General features: G+C 32.0%; 2 protein-coding genes across 7 annotated transcripts; one reads left to right on the top strand and one right to left on the bottom strand.

Annotated features, from left to right (window-relative positions):
- Window positions 1-1486: 1486 nt before the first annotated feature.
- On the bottom strand, window positions 1487-5750 carry LOC107428910 (uncharacterized). Of its 5 annotated transcripts, none has more exons than XM_060813214.1 (7): window positions 5587-5750; window positions 3861-4002; window positions 3584-3613; window positions 3274-3370; window positions 2705-2812; window positions 2383-2523; window positions 1487-1668 (listed from the first exon to the last, which is right to left on the bottom strand). In XM_060813214.1, exons 2-6 carry the CDS (start codon window positions 3874-3876, stop codon window positions 2397-2399), a joined length of 378 nt encoding a protein of 125 aa, XP_060669197.1. In that variant the 5' UTR covers window positions 3877-4002; window positions 5587-5750; the 3' UTR covers window positions 1487-1668; window positions 2383-2396. The 5 variants fall into 5 exon arrangements, with proteins under 5 accessions (XP_060669197.1, XP_024933907.3, XP_015894995.1 ...); XM_025078139.3 differs by having other exon boundaries at window positions 3861-3959; window positions 5587-5748; XM_016039509.3 differs by having other exon boundaries at window positions 2469-2523; window positions 3274-3375; window positions 3861-3959; window positions 5587-5743.
- Window positions 5751-6184: 434 nt separating this feature from the next.
- Window positions 6185-9508, top strand: LOC112493249 (BTB/POZ and MATH domain-containing protein 3). Of its 2 annotated transcripts, none has more exons than XM_060813608.1 (3): window positions 6185-6565; window positions 7982-8137; window positions 8947-9508. In XM_060813608.1, exons 1-3 carry the CDS (start codon window positions 6521-6523, stop codon window positions 8995-8997), a joined length of 252 nt encoding a protein of 83 aa, XP_060669591.1. In that variant the 5' UTR covers window positions 6185-6520; the 3' UTR covers window positions 8998-9508. The 2 variants fall into 2 exon arrangements, with proteins under 2 accessions (XP_060669591.1, XP_024934437.2); XM_025078669.3 differs by having other exon boundaries at window positions 7997-8137.
- Window positions 9509-10537: the final 1029 nt, after the last annotated feature.

Below are 10537 nucleotides of genomic sequence, written 5' to 3' on the forward strand. Positions count from 1 at the left end.
CAAATATTAATTAGGCACTACGTAATTGTATTTGTAGTATAATGGTGAATATTTCCGTTGTCACCCGGGTTCGATCTCGGCAATGGCGTTGCTTTCTGTATATTCGGTGCTAGTGCTGTTTATTTTATGAATTATTGAAAGTACGCATAATGAATGGCCGAATTATAACATGGTACAATAAGGTTTTCGGGTTTTCCATTTCAGTATTTATCCAATCTTTCCATTTAGTGTTACTACTAAAGATGAAATAAAGAAAAAAAAAAAAAAAAAAAAAAAAGAAGATAATTTGAGGAAAAAGGATTTTTCAGTCCAAAAAAATATTTTTCATGGAAGGGAAAGAACATCTGCTCTATATCTGCTGCTTCAAATGAAAAAGCCATGAATCTAAATAATTTGAAAGCTAAGACTGCATGTCAAACTCAGAAGATAAAATAATCCTTTACAGCATAATTTCTATTATGTTTCTCCATTTGCAAATATAGGACAATAGAAGAGCTCTTTGATCATATGAATTTTTCCTTGAGGTTACTTGGTCTATTTAAAGAGTAGTTATTTTTCAAAATATTACTCCCAGGTGGAAAATTTTATTTATGATGTTTAATGTTGCATAGAGTTGATTATCTTTTGAAACTTTGGGGTATATTCCTTGTTTGGAAGAAAGAAAGAAACCATAATTGTGTGTTTGTGTGTGTGTGTGTGAGAGAGAGAGAGAGAGAGAGAGAGATGGTTATCAAGAAATTTCTCATACAAACTATTGCACAGATGGAATATACATTTCCTGCAGCATTACAGATATAGAATATTCTCACCAATGACAAGCAAACTCTAGCATTACAGATGAAGAATATTCTCACCAATGACAAGAAAAATCTATGCATGGAATCTGATATGAAGATAAAACTTGCTATTTGATGCTGCTGAAGATCAAAGTATCTGAATTTGTGCTTTAGGCCAAGTTTTTTTTATTTGTAAACTTTCTTACTAGGCATCCTAAGGTAATATTAATCTTGCTCCTTGTTCAAAAGAAACCTTAGTGCAAATGACTAGAACTGAACGGTTGCAACCTATTTGGTTCACTTAAACATAAATTTTGTAAATTCAAATTCTTGTTTGTCTAAACCTTTTTGTTTTGACTTGTGAAGTAGCTGTAGCATATAGGGCACCTTTTCCATGTTACAAACTCTAGAAGATGAAAGAAAACCAGTAGATGGTAGTCCCTTGGCATGTAAATCTAAGAGCTTAATGGCAATAGGCTGACAATTGACTTCAATAGCGTGTCGTTTTGTTCGCTGCACGCATTCAATTCAAGTAATATATTCCATCTTTAGCTGTCTCTTTGATTCTGAAAGATGAAGGGAAATAAACTTGTATATGCTTGCTTTTGTGTGACAAGGCAAGTGATACTCCAGAGGCTATTATTGCCAGAGAGTTTTACACAAAAGAAGTCAAATTTATATTCATAAATCAACAGTGATGGCACAGTATAGAAGCATAAGACATAGATGTTTTATATATTTCATGAATCAAGAAGATAATAGTTTGTTTTCAGAATTCATGTTATGTACGTTATCAGCTTCTTACAGACTCATTTTTTAAGTGTTAAAAGATGCGCTCTTGTACAGGTTTCTCTGCTGGAAGTTGGAGTAACTCCCTAATCCCTTCACAGACCTGCAAAGCACATGAGATTGTTATTTTCAGGCACGTTAAAACTGATAGAGATTGTGACTTGGGTCAGGGCATTATACGTTTAGACCACAGCTACGATTTCCTTTTTTGTTATTGAGGCTTTATGTTATCAGGGGTCGGATACTTTATATTATTGTTTACTATCAATGTTGCTGCAATCAGGGGTCTGATTTAGTGTTTATACATTTTGGTCTTCCTAGTTATTCTATAGATATTATAATCTGAACTATAATTTTTCTTTTTTGAAAACTAATCTGGAGTTTTGAACAAACTATAAACAAGTGAAAAAATACCAAGCATAAAATGCTCTTAAGTCAAAAATATATTACTGAAGTATATATATTAGCATAAAATATATCTATTGAAGTTTAAAAGGTAATTACTACTAAAATACTCCTCGCCCTAGTCCTCTTCACCTCTGTTTGCTTCATATTTCCTCTTTTTTCTCTCTCTATGTTTTTGCTAAACTACTCACTTAAGTGGTACAAAGGCAATAATTTGGGGAAGCAACACATATTTTTCCAAGTATAAAAGAACATGAAATTTGAAAACATGATTGAAAAGAATAAATCATATTATTTTTTGCTTCAATTTTACTTTTAATCATTGTTAATATAATCCTTCTATTTTCTATCTAGCAAGCAAATAATATTTAAACCAAGTAACCATTAAAAAGAAATGGTTAGACTTAAGTACCAAGTTGGAAAGTCTCATTCGGTAATCTGTTTACAGAATAGATGTAGAGGACAAGAATAAAAGATCATTGCCATAAAGGGAAATACCAGTTTGATCTGGGCCTTAATTGATGCAATAAGGTGAGTATACTCTTCAATTTGCCTGCACAGAGTAATATAACGCATTGAGTTGGCTTGCCTAAAGAAAGGAAAAGGAGCTTGGTGGCCTTCAGAAATAAATATTGGAAATCAGAAATTTTAGTATGCATTTGGTTTTTTAACCTCAGCCCCCTGATTATATGACCAGAAACCAGCTTTCAAATGACCAAAGCAAAATTGCCTACCTGGATAATTTTTCTTCCCTTAAGGATATGTAATTCAAAGCTTCTGACCATGTGAACTCGACGTGGAATCCTAGTCCAACATCCACAAATATTCGTTTTGTATCGGGCCTGTAAAGACGTAGAATAATCATCCCCAGATGACAGAGAACATAAAAAGAACAAAATATAGAAGTAAAGGACCAATTTTCAAAGCTGGAAATGACAAAAGGAATTCATACAAATATATAATATATAAAGGGTACTTGAGTTAGTGCAGTCTTCATCAAATTATATAACGTGACCCCAAAACCACAGACCCACAACAACATACAAAGAGCAACATGAAATGCAAAATATTTTCATCCTTCTTTTTTGGCCAAAGAGCTACATGAAATGCAAAATATTTTCATCCTTCTTTTTTGGCTAAGTATGTCATATAATGCTTTAGTGCAAATATCAGCAAACACAGGTGGTGGTAATGACCCCCTACATACTTATGCCAAATTAATAACATAAGGAGTTAAAATTATTGAAATGCTAGGAGAATGGCAGCAAGATATGCCAGAAAAGAAGAGATATTGAAGACTTACACATCAGCTTGCATGTACACTTCAGAGCCAAGATTAACTAATGTCCTAAGACTTGTTACACTATTTTTCTCCAGATTCTCTATATTCCTTCGCAAATCTGAGCTTTAAATCAAGCGAGTCAAGTAAACAAAAATGGTAGTAAGCAAAGATAGCCAGATAAAACTAGATCTAACTACTTATTATCATGTAATGAACCAAATACAAGCAACACATAACCCAACTAGTTAAACAAGCAGTTTTAAGTTTTAACAACAAACCAACCTATATATTACAGAATTAGATACAGGCAGAGAACAAACAAAAAGGATACAAAATCTTTTGTTGTTCAAACACCTTGTCCCTGCAAAACAAAAACAGCACAGACAGAGAATAATTGATTAAGAATCCTTCCGGTTAATTCATATAAGCAAACTGACAAGTATTGTCTTATAAATTCCTAGACTTTAAACAAAAATATCCAAGAAGCCTGAACACAAAGAACTTGAGCTAAAGCTTTTAATGCCATTCAAAAGAGCCAGTCCTTCACAACCTTATTTAGTAAATCCATACAACAAAATGTGTTTAGGGAAGAATTCTTGAAGTTATACCGTTCAGCAATAGCATGAACAAGATCAGGTTTCAAGCGTCCGTCAACAAATTCCTCGAATCTCTGTACTTTTTCTTGGCGAAAGCTGTCCATTCCAATCCTATTTCAAGATGAGATTCAAATTAATGCCCAAAAGGAATCAACTGAAACACAAAGAAAAAAAATTTTAAAAATTAAAAAAAAAAAAAAAAAAAAGTACAAATACAAGTACAAGAACAACAAACAAAACAAATAACAAAGAGATTGGGCTCCCTTAGGCATTTCATCAAACAAACTGAGTTCACAAATCCATATTACTATCTGACCCTTCAAATGTAAACAATGGGAATTGATATAATAATTAGGATTAGGAACAGAAAAAAACTATAGACATAAGTGACAAAATAGTCAACATTTTCATTAATACACAATGTTTACTTTCTTTACAAACAATAGTTTTGAAAACATGAGATGTGATTTTGAATGTCAAATTTGGAAATAAACTGTAGGTCAGTGCAGGGATTCCATGTTATTAACGCATTTTAGCAGCTGCAGTAGCTAACTTCCTAACCTTTCTCAATTGTTCTATGAAAGTTGCACTGGCTCTGCTTTAACAAAGCAATAGTCGTCTAAAATCAATACTACAAAGGGACCGATAAGAAGCAGTACCCTTTTCCCTTTTAAAAAATATTAAAGGCACAATAAAAACCCTTTTATTTCAACAATTTCGTTGATATTTCCCTATATTCTTTAAAATTACATAAATAACCCTGATATCTTATTTTAGTTGCAGACCAGAATCATTCTTTTTTTTTTTTTTTTTTGGGTATATATTATTTTTTGAATTTTTCACATGTAAGTCTTCACATTGTACTGTAATACAATCAATTAAACTATATTTAGCATTTTTATGTTTCATAGTTTAAATCAAAATTTGCAATGAAAATTTCAAAAAAGGGTTACATAAAAAAGGGTTACACTTCAACAAAAATAAAATATTAAAAGGTATTTATGCAAAACATGCGAAGTACAGAAAGTGTTAGTATAATTTTCCTTATATTGAGTTCAGAACCAATAAATATAAATTGGTCATGTATAATTGTATTTGCTTCCCTTTTCTTTAGAAACAACAAATATTGTGTCTTTTGAAAAAATAAAAATTAAAAAAAAAAACATTTTATACATGGTCCTAGTTATCTAGTGATTTTCTTCCCCTTGCGTAATACCTTAGGCAACATCTCTGATCTACAGTTCATTTACCTTTTTTTTCTTCTTTTTGTGTAAGTTTTACTTTTTAACAATTCTGTTTTTCTAGTAAGCTTATATGTTAATTTTTAATCGACATAATTTTGGCAATACAAAATTACAGGAAAAAAGGAAAAAAAAAAAAAAAGTGTTAGGTTTTAGAGTAAACAACTTCTCCATGTTTTTGGCATTTTTTTTACCCTTGTTTGGTTTCGATTTCTTTGCATACTGATTTAATTCCTCTACGCCCTTCTCTCAGTAACTCTGTTTCTCAAACTACTGGTTTCTCTCCTAAAAAGTAAATTAAAAAAAACAAAAAAACACAGACACCCATCAACCTCTGTACGAACGTCAAATTTTTCCTTCTCCCTCAAGAGGAAAATAAAATAAAATAAAATAAAAATTTGAGCATTAAAGGATTTTCCAGACGCTCTCTAAAAAAAATCAAAGAATTTCCTACAAAATGAGCAAGCAAAGAAAGAGAGATAGAAGGATGAAATTACCTGGAAATGTCGCCGGTGGTTCGCCGACTAGTACCGGCAGATAAAGCAGAGCGGAGATAGAGGACGTGAGTGGAGGCAGAGGTCTCAATGCGAAGGGCGTAGTGAAAGGCAAAATTGTTGCAAGACTTAAATATTCTTAATTTTGCTGTAATCTGACTGCACCAAAAATATTATAATATATCATAGAAATTAAGAAACTAATTATTCATTGGCATTCTACAGTTGTAAAGTTTATATTATTATTTGGATTATTATTACTGTAAATCCCAAAATTATATTGGGTTTTACAAATTAGTTTAAAAATTTATCTTTATTCTTTTTTTTTTTTTTAAAAGGGAAAAAATTCAACCGTTAATTCGGCCGTTGGCCCATTAACACCACGTGTGTGTAATGCACGTGAGGACATTTCACATCCATTATTTTTCCGTGGAATTTGGCTCTTACCCCTGTTGATGGGCCTTGAGGATTTATATTTTTTTTTGTTTTACATTTTTATTTTTTAATATTTCTAAATTACTGTTGATGTCAAAATTAAATAAAAAGAGTTTACTTTTTTTTTTTCTTTCATTTTCATAAACTTTTTCAAAGTCTTCTAAAAACCTCTTCAAAATCCACTTCTCAAAGTCTTCGCCGGCTCCTCTCTTCTCCTTCCTCACCCTTTTCCCAAAAACTCGGCTCTTCTCTTCTCATTCATCAAGTTTTCTCCACTGACTTTCCCTTTATGCCAAACAGCCCCATTTCGTCTTTCCGATCACCAAAATTCCATACAAATTCCATCAATTGCCAATTCAAGTGGGGTGTCCAAAGTCTCTGCTGTGAGTCTCTCTAAGTGGGAAAATGTTTATAATTTTGATTTCCCATTTTTGTTTTTATGATATAAGCAGGAACCATTATCGTAATCTTGGATAGTGGGTTTATTCAGTTTGCACTAAACATGGCCTTCTCTTCTTGCTTTTGCTATTCTCCGATCTTGCCCAAGGTATGAATTTTCAGGCTTTTCCAGCTTTTTTTTTTTTTTTTTCCTAATCCGATTTTCCTTTGCCTAGTACTATTTTTATGCAAGATTATAAGAAGCTAAGTGTTCAATTGGGGGTTCTTTGGATCTGTTTTTTTTTTTTTTTAATATTTTTATTCACCTGGGCTTCTCTTTTTGCTTTTACCATTTTCGATCTGGCTAAAGGTATTTTTTTTTAATCTAATCCGATTTTCCTTTGCCTGGGACTGTTTTTATGCAAGATTATAAGAAGCTAAGTGTTCAATTGGGGGTTCTTTGGAATTGTGGTTTTTTTTTTTTTAATTCATTTGGGTTTCTCTTCTTACTTTTGCCATTCTCCGAAGTTGCTTAAGGTATGGATTTTCAAGGTTTTCAAGCTTCATTTTTTTTTATTTTATTTTTTGTCTAATCCGATTTTCCTTCGCCTGATACTATTTTTATGCAAGATTATAAGAAGCTAAGTGTTCAATTAGGGGTTCTTTGTGGTTTTTTTTATTCATTTGGGCATTCTTTTTTTTTTTTTTTTCTGGGTAGTTTTGCAGTAGTTTTTGTAATAGTCTAGACCACCCGCTTGCGATATTGGAGGATAGATTGTGAAGTCCCACATCGGTTGGAAAGAAGAAGGAAGCACGCTTTATAAGGTGGTGTAGATACCTTTCCCTTGAGAAATGTTTTGACAAAACCTTGAGGGTTGGGTTGTAAGAGGATTCTCCAGGCCCAAAGAGGACAATATTGCATGCAGATGGTCTGGGCTGTTACAGTTTTAATGAGTTCCTAGTCGACTGGGAAATGGGTTTTCAATACATAAGCTTTATTAGGTGGTTCATATTTCTTTATTAGTTTATATTTCTACTAAATCCAAGATCTAAGATAGGATTGCTCTCCATAAATTTGGTGCACCAGTAGTGTTCCTTGACCTTTTGGATAATGTATAAGTCTCAATTTCTTAGCTGTTCAGTTTCTAATTTTTACAACTTCTTGGAGCCGAACAAACTGGAAATACAATCATAATTTGGCAGCTAACATGCATAAAAATTTCACTTTTTTTTTTATTTTTTTTAAAGAAACTGCAAACCATTTCATTAAGTAGAACCATTACACAAAGTCATCCTAAATAATACTAAATAATAAATATTTCTCTCTTTTAAACGATTTGTTTGGAAATTAGCTGAAGGTTTGCTAACAAAGTTATACTGCACTCTTGTGTTAGATAAACGAAGCAATATTGGCCTGCATTTGGTTGAAGTATTGTTTTTTAATTCTAAATTTTATGCATGTTTAGCTGATGGCACCTAAATGTGTTCTTGATCATGTATGTGTGCAGCTTTTTTATAAAGGAAATATTTCTCTCTTTCTCATATAAAAAACGTTTATCTGGTCTAATTTATGCATTTTATTAAGCTTGTTTTTTTTCAGGTTAGCGATGAAAATTTTAAAGCTCATAAGTTGATACTTGCCGCTCACTCTCCTGTATTTAAAGCACAATTCTTTGGACTTGTTAGGGATCCTAGCATGGATAAAGTGGAAGTGAAGGATGTTGAGCCCTTCATTTTCAAGGTAATTCCTCTTCATAAGGATTTGACGATGGAAATTTTAGCATGTTTTAATATTCATGATATAAATGTGTTCCATTTCATATATGTTTTTAGCACTTAAGAAATTTTGAATGTGACCATTGGAACAGAATGAAAACAGATTTGAATGTGGTTGTTATGAATTAAAATATAATCAACAAACAAGTAAGACTACTTTTGGAAATTAAAATTGCCTTAAAGATATTTGTCTGTTACTTCAACTCTTGGATGCTTGACTTTTGTAACCTACATTTCACATTAAGCACTAGGTATGGGTTCTTATAAAATCATAAAAACAAAAAAAATATGAAAGTAAGTGCTGAATTAGATGAAAAAGATATTTATTCAATGTTTTCATTGAAAAGGTGTCATTTATTTATGTATATATTGTTTGCATTTTTCTTGTTTTCATCGCCAAATGATTAACTAGACGGACATGTATTAATATCATGTGGAGTAGGGACCCTGATCTAATAAATTTACGGTATCATTCTATCATGTGCACCATTCTTTAGGGATTGAGCTTTCAATTCTTCTTTCTCCTATTTGTTATCCAATTTAGTAAAACTACATTTGTGAAATTTATGTTCAGATTACCAAATTACTATCATGATCGTGATTTGCTATGCTAGTAAGAAGGGAAAAAAATACTTTGATCTAATTGAGCAAAATCCAATTCTACATAATTAAAGTGAAGGATGTTAGGAAAAACTTAAAACCAAAAGATTACAGTGTTTGCATGTTTAGACATCATTACACTACTTGAAATAACATTATTTGCTTATTTGGTAGGTCAACATTGTCCTTCGGTCTCGTTTGAAGATCGTACTTAACATGCATTAGAAAATAGATGAGCCATGGGACGGTTAGGCCACGGGCTTTGGCGAACAAGAAGAAGAACAAGTATTAGAAATTTTGTTGTCCAAGGCCAAAATGATGTCGTTTATCACTTGTTTGACTTGTAGTGTTATTCGGTTCGTGGAGGATTCGCAAAAGGTTGAGCGCTCAGGAATTTCCACCTTAATGTTCAAGAATATTAACAATAGGGTGATAGAAGTCTATAACCCTATTGTTAATATTCTTGATCATTATGGCAATAATACTTGATTGTTCAAGCTCCTACGAATCCTCCGGGAACGGAATAACATTACTTGAAGGACTCATCTTAAACAACATCGTTTTGGCCTTCGAAAACAAAGAAAAACCACTGTAATTGTGTCTTCCTTCCCATTCAATTTGTACAAAGATTGAAAATAACTAACAATGGAGTTTGGAAAGATTTCTGTTCAGTGCTAAAAGGAACGCTTTGCATATGTCAACTATCCTAATATGACATGGTTCATCTATTTTGATATCCTAATATGTTGATTTTCGAGAATACCAATATAACAGGGTTTATCTCTTTTGACATCCTAACATTCTTACCAATAAGAAAATGCACATTAATTTTCTATGAATTTTTAAAATAGCCAATTTATTGGAACATCAATATTTCAATTTATTTATTTTTCTTTAAAGAAACAAAGCAATCCATCAAGGTGAAAGAAAAGGAATGAAGCATTAAGGTGTATCACTTCTGTGTTCCAACAGTAAAAAATTAGAGCTAGAAATTACAAAACAGTACATATCAAGCATTACTCAATTACCACTGTTATTAAGATTGTCAACTTAGGGGTTTCATTAAATAGATTGACTCTTGACCATTTATACTTCATAGCATAGAGTCTGTACATGGCAGAGGAAATTAATTGTGAAGCTGTAGAAAATAATAAAGGGGTATAAAAGTTACGAATAAATGAATTAAAGAACAAATTGTTTTACCCATCTACCATTTCTCTTCATCTTTGGCTCTCTCTTTGACTATTGATATCTACCCTCACTAATTTCTATCCCTCTCTCTTCCTCTCCCATCTACCACATTCAATTCCATCCTCTATGTCTACCCCTTTCTCTTTTTCTTTTCTTGTTTACGTAGCTTTCAATCTCCCTTCACACTGACCAACCATTCCACAAAATCACCATTTTCTCACTTCATCTCTATTATTCATTTGCCAACTAGTAGATAACAAAAAGACTCTAAAAAGCTTCATTATGGAGTCAATAGACTTCAATTTTGTGTAATTAAAATGTATGTTTGTGGAGCAGAGTTAAAGAAGTTTGGTATGTGTTTATATATAAATATATGTGTATATATATATTTCCCTGATATCGTTTTCATTTTTTGATCACGTTTTGATTTTTTTATGTATAATTGCAAATTCTATGCTGGTTTGGTTTTTATCATTGTCGCAATTGCATCCATTCTGACTGTTGTTAGGTTACAATTTAACCTTATATTATAAACCCGATATTCTATTCTGCTTTATCCACTATGTTTGTAAGG

Source organism: Ziziphus jujuba, chromosome 12 (genome assembly GCF_031755915.1).
Source record: "Ziziphus jujuba cultivar Dongzao chromosome 12, ASM3175591v1".
NCBI lineage: Eukaryota > Viridiplantae > Streptophyta > Magnoliopsida > Rosales > Rhamnaceae > Ziziphus > Ziziphus jujuba.